This window comes from Dendrobates tinctorius, unplaced genomic scaffold (genome assembly GCF_039654945.1).
Source record: "Dendrobates tinctorius isolate UK_male_01 unplaced genomic scaffold, ASM3965494v1 ptg000162l, whole genome shotgun sequence".
NCBI lineage: Eukaryota > Metazoa > Chordata > Amphibia > Anura > Dendrobatidae > Dendrobates > Dendrobates tinctorius.
This window is the reverse complement of record NW_027361829.1, coordinates 11749652-11767466: the sequence shown is the minus strand read 5'-3', so window position 1 is coordinate 11767466 and position 17815 is coordinate 11749652. Positions and strand designations below refer to the sequence as shown.

Below are 17815 nucleotides of genomic sequence, written 5' to 3'. Positions count from 1 at the left end.
ATACGGCAATCAGACTAGCTCCCTGGATCAAGGCAATATCAAGGAAACTAGTGCATATAACCTGTTATATTATACTTTTCAAGAAAGGCATCCAGGCCCTTATTAAATTTTAGTAGGGAATAACTCATTACAACATCATATGGCAGAGAGTTCCATAGTCTTACTGCTCTTACAGTAAAGAATCTGCATCTGTGAATATGATTAAACCTTCCTCCAGACGCAGAGGATGCTCCCTTGTCCCAGTCACAGGTCTAAGAGTAAAAAGATCATTAGAAAGGTCTTTGTACTGTCCCCTCATATATTTATACATTGTGATAAGATCACCCCTAAGCCTTTGTTTTTCCAAACTAATTAACCACAAGTGTAATAACCTGTCTTGGTATTGCAGACCCCCCTCCCCAGTTCTCTAACAACCTTGGTCGCTCTTCTCTGCACCCGCTCCAGTTCAGCTATGTCTTTCTTATACACTGGAGACCAGAACTGTGCACAGTATTCTAAGTGTGGTCACACTAGTGACTTGTAAAAAGGTAAAATTATATTCTCCTCATGAGCATCTATGCCTCTTTTGATGCATCCCATTATTTTATTTGCTTTTGCAGCAGCTGCCTGACACTGACCACTAAATGTGAGTTTGTCATCCACCCATACACCCAGGTCTTTTTCAGTGACAGTTTTGCCCAGTGTTTTACAATTAAGCACATAATTCTACATCTTGTTTGTTCTACCCAAGTGCATGACCTTACATTTATCCCCATTAAAGCTCATTTGCCATTTATCAGCTTCTAGTTACATAAATCCTCCTGCAATATAAAATTGTCCTCCTCTGTATTGATTACCCTGCAGTTTAGTGTCATCTGCAAATATTAAAATCCTACTCTCTATGCCCCCTACAAGGTCATTAATAAATATGTTAAAAAGAAGCGGGCCCAATACTGACCCCTGTGGTACCCCACTGCTAACTGTGACCCAGTCTGAGTGTGCTCCATTAATAACCACCCTTTGTTTCCTATCCCTGAGCCAGCTCTTAACCCACTTACACATATTTTCCCCTATCCCCATTGTTCTCATTTTATGTATCAACCTTTTGTGTGGCACCGTATCAAAAGCTTTTGAAAAGTCCATATACACTACGTCCACTGAGTTCCCTTGGTCCAGTTCGGAACTTACCTCTTCATGAGCCCTTATCAGATTAGTCTGACAGGAACGGTCCTTTGTAAACCCATGTTGATATTGGGTCATGAGGTTATTCTTCTTCAGATACTCCAGTATAGTATCTCTTAGAAAACCCTCCAGAATTTTACCAACAGTAGAGGTTAAGTTTACTGGCCTATAATTTCCAAGTTCTGATTTGGCCCCTTTTTGAATATTGGCACCACATTTGTTATACGCCAGTCCTGTGGTACAGACCCTGTTATGGAATCTTTGAAGATTAAAAATAATGAAATATCTATGACTGTACATAATTCCTGCAGTACTTGGGGGTGTATCGCATCCGGGCCCGGGGATTTGTCAATTTTAGTGATTTTTAGATGCCGTCGTACTTCCTGTTGGGTTAAGCAGGTGATATTTTTTTTATCACTGATCATGTTATCCGTCATGGGATTTTCCTGTGTAAATACTGTTGAAAAGAGTCATTTAGCATATTGGCTTTTTCCTCATCCTCATCCACCATTTCACCCAGACTATTTTTAAGGGGGCCAACACTACCATTTTTTAGTTTCTTACTATTTATGTAGTTAAAGAATATTTTGGGATTATTTTTACTTTCTCTGGCAATGAATTCCTCTGTCTCAATCTTTGCTGCCTTGATTTGCTTTTTACAGAATTTACTTAATCTTCAGTATTTATTTAATGCCTCATCACTACGTGCTTGCTTTAATTCTTTAAATGCTTTCTTTTTGTCCCTTATTGCACCCCTTGCACCCCTTACAACTCTATTTAGCCACAGAGGTTTCCTCCTGTTTCTATCATGTTTATTCCCATAAGGTATATACTGTGCACAGGTCCTATTCAGGTTGCTAATAAACGTCTCTCATTTTCTTTGTGTATTTTTATGTCTCAGGCTATCGTCTCAGTTAATTTGCACCAAGATCATCTCTCATCCGTTGGAAATTTGCCTTCCTGAAGTTTAGTGTCCTTGTAACTAGAGTTGAGCGACTTTTGCTTTTTTAGGGTCGCGTTTCGTTTCGTGAAACCCGACTTTTCCAAAAGTCGGGTCGAGCAAGATCGTCCGATTATAGGGAAAAGTCGGGGTCGTCCCGAAACACGAAACCCAATGTAAGTCAATGGGGAATAAAAGTCGGCAGTGAGAGGAGGACAGGAAACACACCTACAGTGCCCTTTTGAATGCCTAAAGCATCAATTCTTCTTACTTAAGCTTGTCAACCTTAATTAACTTCATAATACAAGTTATGCACTGAAAAATGGGGGTTATTTGGCTAAATTTGTGGGGGGGGAGGGCTGGCTGCAGGTTTTCATGTGCCCTGGGCGAAAGAGCGCCCCTTTAACACATACCACAACTCATCATGCTCCGATACGGCAGAGAAATAGCGGTATAGTACAATGAAAAATACCTCACTTTTTACATCTCATGACGAGGCCCATCTATTTCTCCATACAAAATCATTGGTCCCATATAATGTTTGAAACAGTATATGATGAGCTCCACATAATGCTACAGTATATGTTGGTCCCCATGGATGAAGCTCCACTGTCTTATGGGCCCAAATAATGCTCCAAACATAATGGGCCCCATTTCTAATGCTCTAGTGTATAATGGGCCCTGTAAATGCTGCTCCAGTGTCTGATGTCCACCTTTGGAATGTTCCAGTGTATGGTGGGCCCCATCTATCATTCTCCAGAGTATAGTGCTCCCCAAAAATTGCTGTCCCAACATAGAAAACAATCAAATAAGTCTCCTCGCTAGGGAATCCCTGTACTTGTCTGGACAGGTGCTGTAGCTTGCTTAACAGCTCGCCAGCCGTTCTCACGCCCAGTATGGATTGCACGTGATTGCACAAAGGTTAGAAAGGGTACCGTATCCCTGGATAACATGTATGGATAGCGTACACATTCAAAATATATGTCTATACAGAATGAGGCAGGCTCAGACGGTGTTAGGCCCAGTATGGATTGCACGTCATTGCACAAAGGTTAGAAAGGGTACCGTATCCCTGGATAACATGTATGGATAGCGTACACATTCAAAATATATGTCTATACAGCATGAGGCAGGCTCAGACGGTGTTAGGCCCAGTATGGATTGCACGTCATTGCACAAAGGTTAGAAGGGGTACCGTATCCCCGGATAACATGTATGGATAGCGTACACATTCAAAATATATGTCTATACAGCATGAGGCAGGCTCAGACGGTGTTAGGCCCAGTATGGATTGCACGTCATTGCACAAAGGTTAGAAAGGGTACCGTATCCCTGGATAACATGTATGGATAGCGTACACATTCAAAATATATGTCTATACAGCATGAGGCAGGCTCAGACGGTGTTAGGCCCAGTATGGATTGCACGTCATTGCACAAAGGTTAGAAGGGGTACCGTATCCCCGGATAACATGTATGGATAGCGTACACATTCAAAATATATGTCTATACAGCATGAGGCAGGCTCAGACGGTGTTAGGCCCAGTATGGATTGCACGTCATTGCACAAAGGTTAGAAAGGGTACCGTATCCCTGGATAACATGTATGGATAGCGTACACATTCAAAATATATGTCTATACAGCATGAGGCAGGCTCAGACGGTGTTAGGCCCAGTATGGATTGCACGTCATTGCACAAAGGTTAGAAAGGGTACCGTATCCCTGGATAACATGTATGGATAGCGTACACATTCAAAATATATGTCTATACAGAATGAGGCAGGCTCAGACGGAATTAGGCCCAGTATGGATTGCACGTCATTGCACAAAGTTTAGAAGGGGTAACGTATCCCCGGATAACATGTATGGATAGCGTACACATTCAAAATATATGTCTATACATCAGGAGGCAGGCTCAGATGGTGTCAGGCACAGTATGGATTTGACGGCCCAGATTACACAGCGGAGGAGCAGGGAGAGGTAAAGATTGCAAATGCTGGGGCCCTGGCCAAGCAAGGGGGGCCCACTCGTGGGCGTCGGTACTGGCACTGGGCCCCTCATAGTACAGCGGTGTGTCTGACGGCGGGTGTGCACCACCACCGTCAGAGACACTTGATTGCACTATGAGGGACCCTGTGCCAGTGCCTGCGCCCAAGAGTCGGCCTACCCACCTGTCCAGGGCAACGGCACTCGCACGGTGTCGTGCGCTAGGTGGTGACCCCGGCCATGGGGGGGGAGGCAGCACAGTTAGGGAGTTTTAGAAAGTGGCATATGTTGATGTTGGACATTCAACTGATGCAAAAGGCGAAATAGGTGAAGTACCAGGAAGAGGTGGACCAAAGCAAGCCATTTTTCTGTCACCCTATGTGTCATCAGGGGAAGGTGGGACAAAATCCTTGGAAACCCATGCGTGGTTCATTTTAATGAAGGTTAGATCATCCACATTTTGGGTTGACAGACGGGTCCTTTTTTCTGTCAGGATTGATCCAGCTGCACTGAAGACTCTTTCCGATAGCACACTTGCAGCTGGGCAAGTGAGCTCCTGTAAGGCATATTGGGCCAATTCAGGCCAGGTGTCCAGTTTAGCGGCCCAATAGTCAAAGGGGAATGACCTGTGTGGGAGAACATCGATATGGGAGGAAAAGTAGTTTGTAACCATAGTTGACAACTGCTGTCTCCTGTCACTTTCCATCGATGCAGTATTACCAGTTGTGTGAGCGGTATTTGAAAAATCAGTCCACAACATTGTCATGAAACCCCTGTCTCCAACGCCACTTCTGCTGTGTGCACCACGAACACCTCTGCCAAGCTGCCCCCGGCCCGTACGGCTCGTGTGAGAACCATCACCGCTGCTGTGTGCTGGGAATGCCTCAAGCAACCGATTTACCAGAGTTGCTTGTTTATTAGCCAATATTAGGTCAAGGTTCTCCTGTGGCATGATGTTTTGTAATTTGCCTTTATAGCGTGGATCCAGGATGCTGGCCAACCAGTAGTCGTCATCGTTCATCATTTTGGCAATGCGGGGGTCCCTTTTTAGGATCCGCAAGGCATAATCTGACATGTGGGCCAATGTTCCCGGTGTCAATGATGCACTGCGAGTGCTGGGTGGAGGAGCACTTTCTGGCAAATCCACATCCCTCCAGTCACGCACAAACCCTGTACCAGACCTTGCCACGCCAACATTTTCACTTGCCCCACGAGATGCATCCTCCTCCCCTAAGTAATCATCCCCATCATCCTCCTCCTCCTCCTCTTCTTCCTCCACCTCGTCCAGGAGAGGTCCCTGAGCAGACAATGGCTGAATGTCATCAAGGATTCCCTCCTCCTCTTCCTCCTCATCAACATTGGCTGCAGACGCCTGCTCCTTAAGGTGCGTCAAAGTTTGCATGAGCAGACGCATAAGTGGGATGCTCATGCTTAGGATGGCGTCGTCTGCGCTTACCAGCCGTGTGCATTCCTCAAAACACTGAAGGACTTTACAAAGGTCTTTCAGCTTCGACCACTGCACGCCTGTCAACTCCATGTCTGCTCTCAAAGTGCCTGGCCGTGTATCCTCCCACAAATGCATTATGGCCTGCCTCTGCTCGCACAGCCGCTCCACCATGTGCAGGGTGGAGTTCCACCTTGTTGCAATGTCGATAATGAGGCGGTGGTTGGGAAGGTGGAGCAATCGCTGCAGCTTCTGCATACGAACGGAGTGTACAGGCGACCGGCGGATGTGCGCGCACAGTCTTCGCACCTTCTGGAGCAGGGCTGTTAACTCCGGATAATTTTTGAGGAAGCACTGCACCACCAGGTTCAAGGTGTGAGCCAAGCAAGGTATGTGGCTGAGTTTTGAAAGGGCTATGGCTGCCACAAAATTACGGTCGTTATCACTAACTACCTTGCCTGCCTCAAGATGTACACTGCCCAGCCATGACTCAGTTTGTCGCTTCAAGTACTCGGCCAGCACCTCGGCGGTGTGTCTGTCGCCCAAACACATCATCTGCAACACAGCCTGCTGACGCTTTCCACTAGCTGCTCGATAGGGGGACACATCATGTGCAACAGTGGCAGCTGCAGATGGAGTGCTCGTACGACTGCGCTCTGTGGATGAGCTGTCGCTTCTGGAGGAGGAGGAGGAGGAGGAGGAGGGTCGAACGCCTACAGCCAACTGTTTCCTATACCGTGGGCTAGGCAGCACTGTCCCACCACCGCTGTCCCCTGTGGACCCTGCATCCACCACATTAACCCAGTGCGCAGTGATGGACACGTAACGGCCCTGGCCATGCCGACTGGACCATGCATCAGTTGTGAGGTGCACCTTTCCGCTCACTGACTGCTTGAGTGCATGGACAATGCGGTCTTTCACATGATGGTGGAGGGCTGGGATGGCTTTGCGAGAGAAGAAGTGGTGACTGGGTAGGTCATAGCGTGGTACTGCATAGGCCATGAGTTCGCGGAAAGCTGTGCTTTCCACCAACCGAAAGGGCATCATCTCAAACGAGATTAGTTTGGCAATGTGGGCGTTCAAACCCAGTGTACGCGGATGAGAGACTGAGTACTTTCTTGACCTACTCATAGTGTCTGGGAGGGTGAGCTGGACTTGAGAGCTGCATATGGTGGAAGTAGCGGTGGACAGGGCGGACTGAGAGAGGGTTGATGATGGTGATGGAGTTGGTGTTCTTTCTGATGGCCTAGAATCAGTCTTTCGTTGATATAACAGTGGGATTCCCTGACTGCTGTGGCCTTGCAACGACACCTCAACATTTGCTGCTGTGCTAACCGGTGTGCTTACAGTGGGGGAAACAATGTAGCGTTGCTGACTACCTTCGTTGTGATCAGTTGCACATGTGGCACTTGAGGTTTGGTGTTGTGTCCACGCTTGCAAGTGCATGCTGGTTAAATGTCTAAGCATGCAACTGGTATTCAAATTTTTCAGATTTTTCCCTCGGCTAAAGGTCTTTGCGCACTTCTTACAGATAACCTTGGCCTGATCATGAGGATTTTGTTCAAAAAACTGCCACACTGCACTCTTCCTACTTTGGCAGACATTTTGCGGCCTAGCACGCTGTGATCTTTTGACCCTCTGGACAAGCTGTCCAGCAACTCTTTTGATGTTTGGAACCTGTCTTTGGAGTGCTCCGGGCCTGCCAGATAACAGCTGTTGCGATGTCGATGTCTGCTGTGGATGCTCCTCATCTGAGCTATTGGAAGCAGCACCCTCTTCCCCCAATGGATGCCAATCTGGGTCAACAACTGGGTCATCCATCACCTCCTCTTCTATGTCATGTGCACCTTTCTCTGTGTCACCGTGTATGGTGGTATAGTGTGCGGGAAGGGGCACCTGAGTCTCATCAGGGTCAAAATCTGGCTCTGTACACTGCGAGGACAATGTAGTGCTCTGAGTGAATGTACCAGCAGAATCATCCATCAGCGGCTGTGCATCAGTGCACTCCATGTCAGATTCATCTTGGCCTGGGTAATTCACCATTTGACTTGATAATCCAGGCATGGTATGTGAAAACAGCTCCATGGAGTAATCAGTAGTATGGCCTGCGTCATCCTTCAATCTTGGTTGGGGTGAAGGACACAAGGAAAGGTGTGGTTCATGAACATGAGCCTCCAAAGACGACTCAGTGCTTTTACTTTTTACAACTGAAGAAGAGGAGGCGATAGAGCTGGAGGCTGAGTCAGCAATGTAAGACAAAACTTTTTCCTGATGCTCTGCCTTTAAAAGCGGTTTGCCAACTCCTAGAAAACTAAGCGTTCGAGGCCTTATGTAGACAGACGATGATGCAGGGTCAGCACCTCCTGCATTTGGTCCTATTTTGCTCTTGCCACTACCATCAGATCCACCACCAACACCATCATTACCAGCTGCCAACCCCCGCCCAATTCCACGGCCTCTTCCACCAGCCTTCCTCATTTTTGGTAGAAATGTAGACAAAATCCAACAAACTATATAGTAATGTAAAACAAGGTACAAGGTGTCTATAGGACAGGGGAGTTTTAGAATTTCTGCACACACTTGTGGACAGTGGACACTTGTGGATTGTGTGCGGCCCACTGATATCTGAGCGCTATGTGACACGCTCGATGGCACAGCTGCCTGTGACCAAAGTGACGAGAGGATAATGGAGATTTTGAATCTCTGCGTACACTTGTGGACAGTGGACACTTGTGGATTGTGTGCGGCCCACTGATATCTGAGCGCTATGTGACACGCTCGATGGCACAGCTGCCTGTGACCAAAGTGACGAGAGGATAATGGAGATTTTGAATCTCTGCGTACACTTTTGGACACTGGACACTTGTGGATTGTGTGCGGCCCACTGATATCTGAGCGCTATGTGACACGCTCGATGGCACAGCTGCCTGTGACCAAAGTGACGAGAGGATAATGGAGATTTTGAATCTCTGCGTACACTTGTGGACAGTGGACACTTGTGGATTGTGTGCGGCCCACTGATATCTGAGCGCTATGTGACACGCTCGATGGCACAGCTGCCTGTGACCAAAGTGACGGGAGGATAATGGAGATTTTGAATCTCTGCGTACACTTTTGGACACTGGACACTTGTGGATTGTGTGCGGCCCACTGATATCTGAGCGCTATGTGACACGCTCGATGGCACAGCTGCCTGTGACCAAAGTGACGAGAGGATAATGGAGATTTTGAATCTCTGCGTACACTTGTAGACAGTGGACACTTGTGGATTGTGTGCGGCCCACTGATATCTGAGCGCTATGTGACACGCTCGATGGCACAGCTGCCTGTGACCAAAGTGACGAGAGGATAATGGAGATTTTGAATCTCTGCGTACACTTGTGGACAGTGGATACTTGTGGATTGTGTGCGGCCCACTGATATCTGAGCGCTATGTGACACGCTCGATGGCACAGCTGCCTGTGACCAAAGTGACGAGAGGATAATGGAGATTTTGAATCTCTGCGTACACTTTTGGACACTGGACACTTGTGGATTGTGTGCGGCCCACTGATATCTAAGCGCTATGTGACACGCTCGATGGCACAGCTGCCTGTGACCAAAGTGACGAGAGGATAATGGAGATTTTGAATCTCTGCGTACACTTGTGGACAGTGGACACTTGTGGATTGTGTGCGGCCCACTGATATCTGAGCGCTATGTGACACGCTCGATGGCACAGCTGCCTGTGACCAAAGTGACTAGAGGATAATGGAGATTTTGAATCTCTGCGTACACTTGTGGACAGTGGACACTTGTGGATTGTGTGCGGCCCACTGATATCTGAGCACTATGTGACACGCTCGATGGCACAGCTGCCTGTGACCAAAGTGACGAGAGGATAATGGAGATTTTGAATCTCTGCGTACACTTTTGGACACTGGACACTTGTGGATTGTGTGCGGCCCACTGATATCTGAGCGCTATGTGACACGCTCGATGGCACAGCTGCCTGTGACCAAAGTGACGAGAGGATAATGGAGATTTTGAATCTCTGCGTACACTTGTGGACAGTGGACACTTGTGGATTGTGTGCGGCCCACTGATATCTGAGCGCTATGTGACACGCTCGATGGCACAGCTGCCTGTGACCAAAGTGACGAGAGGATAATGGAGATTTTGAATCTCTGCGTACACTTTTGGACACTGGACACTTGTGGATTGTGTGCGGCCCACTGATATCTGAGCGCTATGTGACACGCTCGATGGCACAGCTGCCTGTGACCAAAGTGACGAGAGGATAATGGAGATTTTGAATCTCTGCGTACACTTTTGGACACTGGACACTTGTGGATTGTGTGCGGCCCACTGATATCTGAGCGCTATGTGACACGCTCGATGGCACAGCTGCCTGTGACCAAAGTGACGAGAGGATAATGGAGATTTTGAATCTCTGCGTACACTTTTGGACACTGGACACTTGTGGATTGTGTGCGGCCCACTGATATCTGAGCGCTATGTGACACGCTCGATGGCACAGCTGCCTGTGACCAAAGTGATGAGAGGATAATGGAGATTTTGAATCTCTGCGTACACTTTTGGACACTGGACACTTGTGGATTGTGTGCGGCCCACTGATATCTGAGCGCTATGTGACACGCTCGATGGCACAGCTGCCTGTGACCAAAGTGACGAGAGGATAATGGAGATTTTGAATCTCTGCGTACACTTGTGGACAGTGGACACTTGTGGATTGTGTGCGGCCCACTGATATCTGAGCGCTATGTGACACGCTCGATGGCACAGCTGCCTGTGACCAAAGTGACGAGAGGATAATGGAGATTTTGAATCTCTGCGTACACTTGTGGACAGTGGACACTTGTGGATTGTGTGCGGCCCACTGATATCTGAGCGCTATGTGACACGCTCGATGGCACAGCTGCCTGTGACCAAAGTGACGAGAGGATAATGGAGATTTTGAATCTCTGTGTACACTTTTGGACACTGGACACTTGTGGATTGTGTGCGGCCCACTGATATCTGAGCGCTATGTGACACGCTCGATGGCACAGCTGCCTGTGACCAAAGTGACGAGAGGATAAGGGAGATTGGATTGCTTTTAAAAAAGCAGTTTGCGGAGCAGTGGGTAAACAGCAATGCCAGCGTGTCAGGAAGCCTTAGAAGGCAGCCCAACAACCAACACCACTGATACACCACAATATAGCCTCCCCTTGCACTGCACACACAGTGACTTGTGTGTTGTGCAGGCCAAATCGCTAGCAGCAGAAGCAGTTTTTTTGTCTTCTTCCCTGCCTAACGCTCTCCATACAGAATCAGCAGCAACCTCTCCCTATACTAAGATCGGCAGAAGTAAGATGGCGGTCGGCGTGCACGCCCTTTTATACCCCCTGTGACGCCCACCAAAGCAAGCCAATCACTTGCATGCCCTTCTGAAAGATGGTGGTGACCCGTGCCTATGTCATCACGTTGCCCACAGTGTCCGTGGATCCTGATTGGCTGAAAAAGAGCGCAAAACAAACTTTTGAAACGCGACTTTGGCGCGTAAGTCGCCGACCTCGTGGCCGACCTCATCCTAGGGTCGGGTTTCGTTTCATGAAACCCGACTTTGCCAAAAGTCGGCGACTTTTGAATTTTTTCGACCCGTTTCGCTCAACTCTACTTGTAACCCCTCTACTACACATCTTATTAATGGATACATGAAAACTTATTATTTCGTGATCACTATTACCCAAGTGACCCTCAACCCTTATATTTGATATGCAGTCTGGCCTGTTGGGTCCTGAAACAGTTGTGAAAGATAATTGTCTCTCATAGTTGTCAAAAATCTATTACCTTTGCTGGAACTGCAGGTTTCTGTTCCACAATGTATTTCAGGGTAGTTGAAGTCCCCCATAATAATGACTTCTCCTTGAGTCGCAGCTTCATCTATTTGCTTTATGAGGATATTCTCTGTTGCTTCCATTATTTTTGGAGACTTATAACAAACCCCTATCAGTAATTTATTATTTTTTCCCCTCCCCTTATCTCCACCCACAGTGACTCTACATTTGCATTAGATTCACATATATTATCACGCAGGATGGGTTTTAAGGATGATTTTACATATAAACACACACACCCCTTGCTTATTTGTACGGTCTTTTCTGACCAGACTATAGCCCTGTAAATTAACCGCTTAGTCATGGCTCACATCTAGCCATGTCTCAGATATTCCCACCATGTCATAATTATGTTCCAACAAAGTTAATTCTAATTCATCCATTTTGTTGGTGAGGCTTCTGGCATTAGTATACATGCACTTTATGTATTTCTCTGTATCTCTATTCTTTCTTAAATTATTTACTGTTCTATCCCCACCCCCCCTACCACCCCCAATTTCATTATTTGTGCCCAGGTCTCATTCTGCACTGTCTTCACCTCCTATAAAATGAATACCCTCCCCCCAGTCCCTAGTTTAAACACTCCTCCTTCTAGCCATTTTCTCCCCCAGCACAGCTGCACCCTCCCCATTGTGGTGCAGTCCGTCCCTAGCGTAGAACCTTTAGCCAACTGAGAAGTCATCCCAGTTCGCCAACAACCCAAACCCCTCCTTCCTACACCAATTCTTGAGCCACTTATTAACCTCCCTAATCTTCCGTTGCCTCTCTGGCGGGGCACGTGGTACAGGCAGTATTTTAGAAAATACTACCTTGGAGGTCCTTGCTTTAAGCTTGCAGCCTAATTCCCTGAAATCATCTTTAAGGACCTTCCACCTACCTCTAAGGCTGGTTTCACATTTGCGTTTTTTAGCGCTGGAAAAAAACGCATACGTGCGCATGCGATTTTTCCCCTATATTTAACATGGGTGCGCATACCTGCGCACTTGTAAGCGCATGTATGCGATTTTCATGCGCTGCGTTTTTTTGGGGTGTGCGATGGTATTTTCCAGACGCTGCATGTTGCATTTTTTGGCCCTTGAAAAAATCGCATGCGCACGTATGCGCACGTTTTGCGCTAAAAATGGCCATTATAGCCTATGGATGCGCATACGTGCGCACTGGCATGCGCAGGTATGCGCTTTTTTAGCGCAGCGTTTTTTGGGTGGTGTCCACTTTTTATCCTAGTTAGAATCTTCTAAAGTCCAAAAAAAAAAGGCTATATAAAGGAGGTGCCTGCCAAAACTCTGCCACTACTACACTAGACAGATTGAAGAGCAGACATTCAACCAAGAACACATTATATCAGCGAAGAATGTGAGTATATTACATTATATGCCTGTCCTTTTAAATTATGTATGTACTAATGATTTTTATTATTTTTACATGCAGTATGTCTTCAGAATCGGAGTATTCCCCATCGCGGCAGGAATTGGCGCAAGCAGACCGTGAGGTGATTATTTTCGTGCATCTGGTAAGTATATCTGCTGCTTCTCCAAATCTCTTACGTTTTTTTCAACTTTCAGACATCGTCATCATCATCTGCGGACGGGAATAGTGAGGGCGAACAGCAGGAGCAGCGAAGCCAAGTCCCGGTGGTGATACGTAATGTAAGTATCAAATGATTTGTAATGTTTTTTTTTTTTTTTTATCTTCTATTTTTACTCTTTTTTTTTTTTCTTTTTTTGTAACTTTTTAGTCAATTTAAATTTGATTATTCTAATGAATGTGTTTTGTCTAGGTTCCACAACGGGATGAAGACGTCTACCTGGATAATGAGCAGCTCATCAGCCTGGTCCAGGAGCGTTCGCCGTTGTGGGACAGCCGTGACCGGCTGTACAAGGACAATGTGGTGACACGGCGGCTATGGAATGAGGTGGCCGCAGCGTTGATGGATGGCTGGGACAGCGCCACAGCATCCGCCAAAAAGGCGTTTAGTGAGTATTTCCCTGCTCTGTATTGTGCCGCAGTGACTGTTGTCCTTGACGGCACTGTTGGGTTTCGTGCTAGGCGTATTCTAGCAGGAAACCCAACAGTGTCATCGTGGTCTACAGTGACTGCTTTGAGTATTGTATTGCTACATTGTGCCGCAGTGACTGTTGTCCTTGACGGCACTGTTGGGTTTCGTGCTAGGCGTATTCTAGCAGGAAACCCAACAGTGTCATCGGGGTCTACAGTGACTGCTTTGAGTATTGTATTGCTACATTGTGCCGCAGTGACTGTTGTCCTTGACGGCACTGTTGGGTTTCGTGCTAGGCGTATTCTAGCAGGAAACCCAACAGTGTCATCGTGGTCTACAGTGACTGCTTTGAGTATTGTATTGCTACATTGTGCCGCAGTGACTGTTGTCCTTGACGGCACTGTTGGGTTTCGTGCTAGGCGTATTCTAGCAGGAAACCCAACAGTGTCATCGTGGTCTACAGTGACTGCTTTGAGTATTGTATTGCTACATTGTGCCGCAGTGACTGTTGTCCTTGACGGCACTGTTGGGTTTCGTGCTAGGCGTATTCTAGCAGGAAACCCAACAGTGTCATCGTGGTCTACAGTGACTGCTTTGAGTATTGTATTGCTACATTGTGCCGCAGTGACTGTTGTCCTTGACGGCACTGTTGGGTTTCGTGCTAGGCGTATTCTAGCAGGAAACCCAACAGTGTCATCGGGGTCTACAGTGACTGCTTTGAGTATTGTATTGCTACATTGTGCCGCAGTGACTGTTGTCCTTGACGGCACTGTTGGGTTTCGTGCTAGGTGTATTCTAGCAGGAAACCCAACAGTGTCATCGGGGTGTACAGTGACTGCTTTGAGTATTGTATTGCTAAATTGTGAAGCAGTGACTGTTGTACTTGACGGCACTGTTTTTTTTTATCAACAGTGGACAAAGTCCGAACACGTTGGCGTTCGATCAAGGACCGCTTCAACAGTGATGTTCGTGCTGAGGGCCAGGTTCGCAGTGGATCTGCGTCAAGGACCAGAACTAGATACCGTCACTATCACGCGTTGCAGTTCCTAAGACCGGTCCTTGCCACAAGATCGTAAGTATTATACATTTTGGGTTTTTATTTTTATTAATCTGTGTTTTTCTAATCCACAGCTGATGCTTCTTGTAAAGGCATGGTAGTAATGATTTTCCTTTCTTCCACAGCACCTGGAGCAGCACCCTGCAACCTGGCCCTGGAGCGGTCCTTCGTCGGACGTCCTCTGACCCGTCCCAGCCATCCGACAGCCAGGAAGCACCTTGCAGGTCCCACACACACACAGCTGGTGACCAGGAAGCTGGGCCATCAGGTGTTCCCCTGTCCCAGGTCTCTGCCACTGGTTATGCGGGCACTACCCGCCAGCGGCAGAGGGCCTTGGACAGGAATGTCTTGCCCGAGTTTATGCATTTGAGCGAGACATTTAATTCCAGCCTCAAGTCACTGTCCGACAGAGTTGAAAGCGGTTTTGCACTGATGGAACGTGGTTTTAACCACTTTGAACACCGCTTCAATTCTGTAGAACAGCGCCTTGACCGTCTGGAGGCCGACCTCAACAGACCAGCACACCATTTTTTTAGTAAGATTGAAAAGGGCATGGCGGAACACCTTAGTCCTGATCAACAGCTGAATGTGCTGCAGGCCTGCAACAATGCTTTCTTGCAGGCTATGCAGCATAATCGGTACGGTCAGCAGTCAGTGGTGTCCTTTCCACCTGTGCCACCATTGACTCGCTTCACCTCACTACCGACTTGTGCTGCATACCACTGCACGGACACCTCTCTTCAAAGGCTGGACACCCACCGTTACACCACCACAAGTCTGAGTGCAGCTGGTCACTTCACCGACACCACCATGGCAAGCGCTGCTCCTGTCTGGAGCACCACCGCCAATCCCATGCATGCGTGGAGCTCAGCCACCACTAGGCAAACATGGAACAGCCCTGCCGCTACAACAACATGTAGTAGCCCTGCCACCACCACTCTGCAAACCTGGGCCATCACTGCCGCCACCAGTCCTCCTGCAAGGACGAGCACTGAACAAGAAGAGCAGCATCAGCCACCTCAGCAGCAGCAGCCAACTCAGCAGACGCCACCTCAGCAGCAGCAGCCACCTCAGCAGCAGCCGCCACCTCAGCAGCAGCAGCAACCACCTCAGCAGCAGCCGCCACCTCAGCAGCAGCAGCAACCACCTCAGCAGCAGCTGCCACCTCAGCAGCAGCCGCCACCTCAGCAGCAGCCGCCACCTCAGCAGCAGCCGCAACCTCTGCAGCAGCAGCCGCCACCTCAGCAGCAGCAGCCATACCAGCAGACGGGGGACCTACATTCCATATTTGCCCCTACTTCAAGGCGAAATCAATCAAGGCGGGCATTGGGCCAAAGTCGGTCCAGGCACACAAGCCTACGGCGACATGCCATTACAACTAATGTAACTGAACAGATTTCCTCTCCTACAAGTGTTCCAAGTTTAATTCCCTTAACTGGACTACCTTCCCCCACAAGTTTTGTTGCCCCTTCCCCTCAAACACCGTCTTCAACTGCAAGTGTTGCATATTCCCTGCACACCCCCAAATTGAAACCATCTGCCCCCAAACGCCGTAAAAAATAATTTTTAAATTTTTTTTTTGTGATAAAAAATAAATTTACATTTGTGGTTCACCATTAATAAGTTTCATTAATGTTGTTTGCGCCGCTCACACACACTGATGGGTAAATACATGTTAAAAACCAACCCAAGGGCTAGTATAGTCATATGTGAAATAACATGGACTAGTATAGTCATTCAAAGGCCTAGTGTAATAACTCTAGTTTTACAAAATAGAATCTGGTTTCATGAAAAACAAACTGTTGAAACTTGTCTAAAAAATAAGTTTCTTTCTAGTTTCACCAGTTTGTTTTTGGTGAAACAAGATGCTAGTTGTTAAAAATCGAGTTATTACAGTAGGCCTTGGTATGACTATACTAGGCCGTGGTATTTCACATATACTACTAGCCCCAAGGCCTAGTATACTCATATTTGAAATACCACGGCCTAGTATAGTCATTCCAAGGCCTAGTGTAATAACTCTAGTTTTACAAAATAGAATCTGGTTTCATGAAAAACAAACTGTTGAAACTTGTCTAAAAAATAAGTTTCTTTCTAGTTTCACCAGTTTGTTTTTGGTGAAACAAGATGCTAGTTGTTAAAAATCGAGTTATTACAGTAGGCCTTGGTATGACTATACTAGGCCGTGGTATTTCACATATACTACTAGCCCCAAGGCCTAGTATACTCATATTTGAAATACCACGGCCTAGTATAGTCATTCCAAGGCCTAGTGTAATAACTCTAGTTTTACCAAATAGAATCTGGTTTCATGAAAAACAAACTGTTGAAACTTGTCTAAAAAATAAGTTTCTTTCTAGTTTCACCAGTTTGTTTTTGTTGAAACAAGATGCTAGTTGTTAAAAATCGAGTTATTACAGTAGGCCTTGGTATGACTATACTAGGCCGTGGTATTTCACATATTACTATACTACTAGCCCCAAGGCCTAGTATACTCATATTTGAAATACCACGGCCTAGTATAGTCATTCAAAGGCCTAGTGTAATAACTTTTAATGGAGCAGATTACATTCATCCACTCAATGCTGACTTGTATTCCCCATGGACTTTCATTGGGGTTGGGTTTTGAGTGTTGTGTTTTGAGAAAATCACATACTTTGTTTTAAACTATTTGCACAATTTTATCTTGAAAAAAAATGGTTTCCTGATTCATGGCCTGCAGCTTTGCTCATTCCAATATATTTCACGCAGACTAGCAATGCTGCATTTTAACTCGTATGTGTATTTACCTGCCCAGGTGTGTGAACATAACAAAATTCAGTTATACATGGGAAGTTTTTTAATTAATCGGAGTTTAAAAAATATAGTGCACTCAGTAATGGTATCAAATAAGGATTTTTATTACCATAAACAACAACATTACACCATTTCATCTTGCCAGTGCACCCGTCCTACATCAGAAATAAAGTAGGCCGCAAATTTGTCCCTCATTTGGCCAACTTCAACGGATGACCTGAGAGTGTGCTGAGTGAATTCAGGCAATGGGTTAGGAGCATCATCGTCCAGTTCAAAGGTCGGGTGCTCTTTAGCCATCACAAAGTTATGTAGAACCACACAGGCCTTCACCACCTCATCGACTGTTTCAAGTTTAAGATTAATGGCCGTGCCCAGAATTCGCCATCTGGAAACAAGAATCCCAAAAGCACACTCGACAGTTCTTCTGGCCCTGGTCAGCCTGTAATTAAAAATTTTTTTGGTGTGGTCCAAGTCCCGGCTGGAGTAGGGTTTCAGTAAGTTTCCGCACATTTGAAAAGCCTCATCGCCAACCATTACAAAGGGCAGTGGCGGAGCT

The 17815-nt window shown here is 46.7% G+C and overlaps 1 protein-coding gene across 2 annotated transcripts; it reads left to right on the top strand.

Moving 5' to 3' along the window:
* The first annotated feature begins 12851 nt into the window (after positions 1–12851).
* On the top strand, positions 12852–16158 carry LOC141052567 (uncharacterized). 2 transcript variants are annotated; one of them, XM_073549813.1, is made up of 4 exons: positions 12852–13056; positions 13188–13383; positions 14319–14478; positions 14589–16158. In XM_073549813.1, the coding sequence occupies exons 2-4, from the start codon at positions 13338–13340 to the stop codon at positions 16024–16026; spliced, it is 1644 nt and encodes a 547-aa protein (XP_073405914.1). In that variant the 5' UTR covers positions 12852–13056; positions 13188–13337; the 3' UTR covers positions 16027–16158. The 2 variants fall into 2 exon arrangements, with proteins under 2 accessions (XP_073405914.1, XP_073405915.1); XM_073549814.1 differs by lacking the exon at positions 12852–13056 and having other exon boundaries at positions 13176–13383.
* Positions 16159–17815: the final 1657 nt, after the last annotated feature.

Coding starts and splice junctions, on each gene's coding strand:
- LOC141052567 (XM_073549813.1), top strand. CDS start 13,338: ATGGATGGCTGGGACAGCGCCACAGCATCCGCCAAAAAGGCGTTTA. Junction 13,384..14,318: donor ATCCGCCAAAAAGGCGTTTA/GTGAGTATTTCC, acceptor TTTTATCAACAG/TGGACAAAGTCCGAACACGT. Junction 14,479..14,588: donor CCGGTCCTTGCCACAAGATC/GTAAGTATTATA, acceptor TTTCTTCCACAG/CACCTGGAGCAGCACCCTGC.